The sequence below is a fragment of the Zalophus californianus genome, chromosome 11 (genome assembly GCF_009762305.2).
Source record: "Zalophus californianus isolate mZalCal1 chromosome 11, mZalCal1.pri.v2, whole genome shotgun sequence".
Taxonomy (NCBI): domain Eukaryota; kingdom Metazoa; phylum Chordata; class Mammalia; order Carnivora; family Otariidae; genus Zalophus; species Zalophus californianus.
Genome location: NC_045605.1, coordinates 109,322,344 through 109,323,502, shown reverse-complemented (window position 1 = coordinate 109,323,502; position 1,159 = coordinate 109,322,344). Strand labels below are relative to the sequence as shown.

General features: G+C 68.7%; 1 protein-coding gene across 1 annotated transcript; it reads right to left on the bottom strand.

Moving 5' to 3' along the window:
• Window positions 1-482: 482 nt before the first annotated feature.
• On the bottom strand, window positions 483-638 carry SMIM38 (small integral membrane protein 38). Its single transcript, XM_035722741.1, has one exon. The coding sequence runs from the start codon at window positions 636-638 to the stop codon at window positions 483-485; it is 156 nt and encodes a 51-aa protein (XP_035578634.1).
• Window positions 639-1,159: the final 521 nt, after the last annotated feature.

The following is a 1,159-nucleotide window of genomic DNA, read 5'->3' as shown; positions in this document are numbered from 1 at the left end:
CCCTCCCGGGGGGGGAGGGGGAACAAGAGGAAGCTGAGACACAGGGCAGCTTCTGATGGCAGGCCTGGCTTGTGATGTGACCACATCTGTCCTTCCTTCCTACCCCCCAGCCCTCTGGCTCATCCCCACCTTGTCCTGCAAACATATTTATAAAGAATTGGAGGCAGAGAGAGTCTTAAAGCAAGACCCACGCTCGCATCACTCACTCCAACAGCAGACCCCAGAACCTGGTGGACAGACAGGCAGTGGTGGCCCCTCTGTCCTGACATGGGACGTGGGACATCACCAGGACAGCCCTGGGCAGTCTGGGTAGGACACAGTCCATCTCTGCCATGTGGGTGGGATACAGGAGTGGCTTGCCTGTCCTGCCCCATCCTCCCACACACCCTCAGCCTCAGGACAGCACACCTCAGGGACACTGACCTCCTGGAGAGGAAGACCCGCCCATGCGGACACTCAGAGTCCGCCGGCCGCCAGGGGCCTTAGTCCGCCTTGGGTTTGCGGGGCTGCCGCCGGGCCAGTTTACAATCAATGTAGGTGCCAAGGCAGGACCAGAGAATGAAGCGTGCCAGCAGGATGAGGACCAGCAGGACCATGAGCGGGTCGGAGCCCATGCTTCCCGCGAACCAGGAGGCCATGCAGAGGCCGCGCGGTCCGGCGCAGGGCCCAGCCCTGGGATGCAGGCCCGAGTCCTGGGGTGCAGGCCCCGCTCTGCAGAGGGTCAGATGGGCGGCCAGTCGGCCGAGGGAGCTCGGGCCAGCCGGGGCTGGGCGGGGGGGTGGGGGAGGATCGCTCCCAGGATGGCGCAAGGGGTCCAGCCAGCTCCCCTCCCCGGGGCGGCCCGGGGCGGCCTCGCTCCAATCCCCGGGCCTCCCTGGCGGGTGAGAGGCCGGATGGCGAGGCTAGCGGCCTCCCCGGTCAAGAGGCCCGGGCGCCATTCATGCCGCGAGCAGCCCCGGGGCCGACAATGGCCGCATTGTGGAGCAGCCCGGGCGGGAGGCCGCGAGCGCCCCCCCCCCCCGCTCCGCCCGGCGCCCCGCTCGCCAGCGCTGACGTCACCTCCCAGCGGCTCGGGCGGCAGCTGCGGGGCGAGGCAGCCACCTTCTCCGGCTCTTTCAGCCGCCCACGCCCGCGCTTCCGGCGCGCGCACAATCGAGCC

Bases quoted from the DNA above. Each gene is read 5' to 3' on its own strand.
- SMIM38 (XM_035722741.1), bottom strand. From the start codon at position 638: ATGGCCTCCTGGTTCGCGGGAAGCATGGGCTCCGACCCGCTCATGGTC.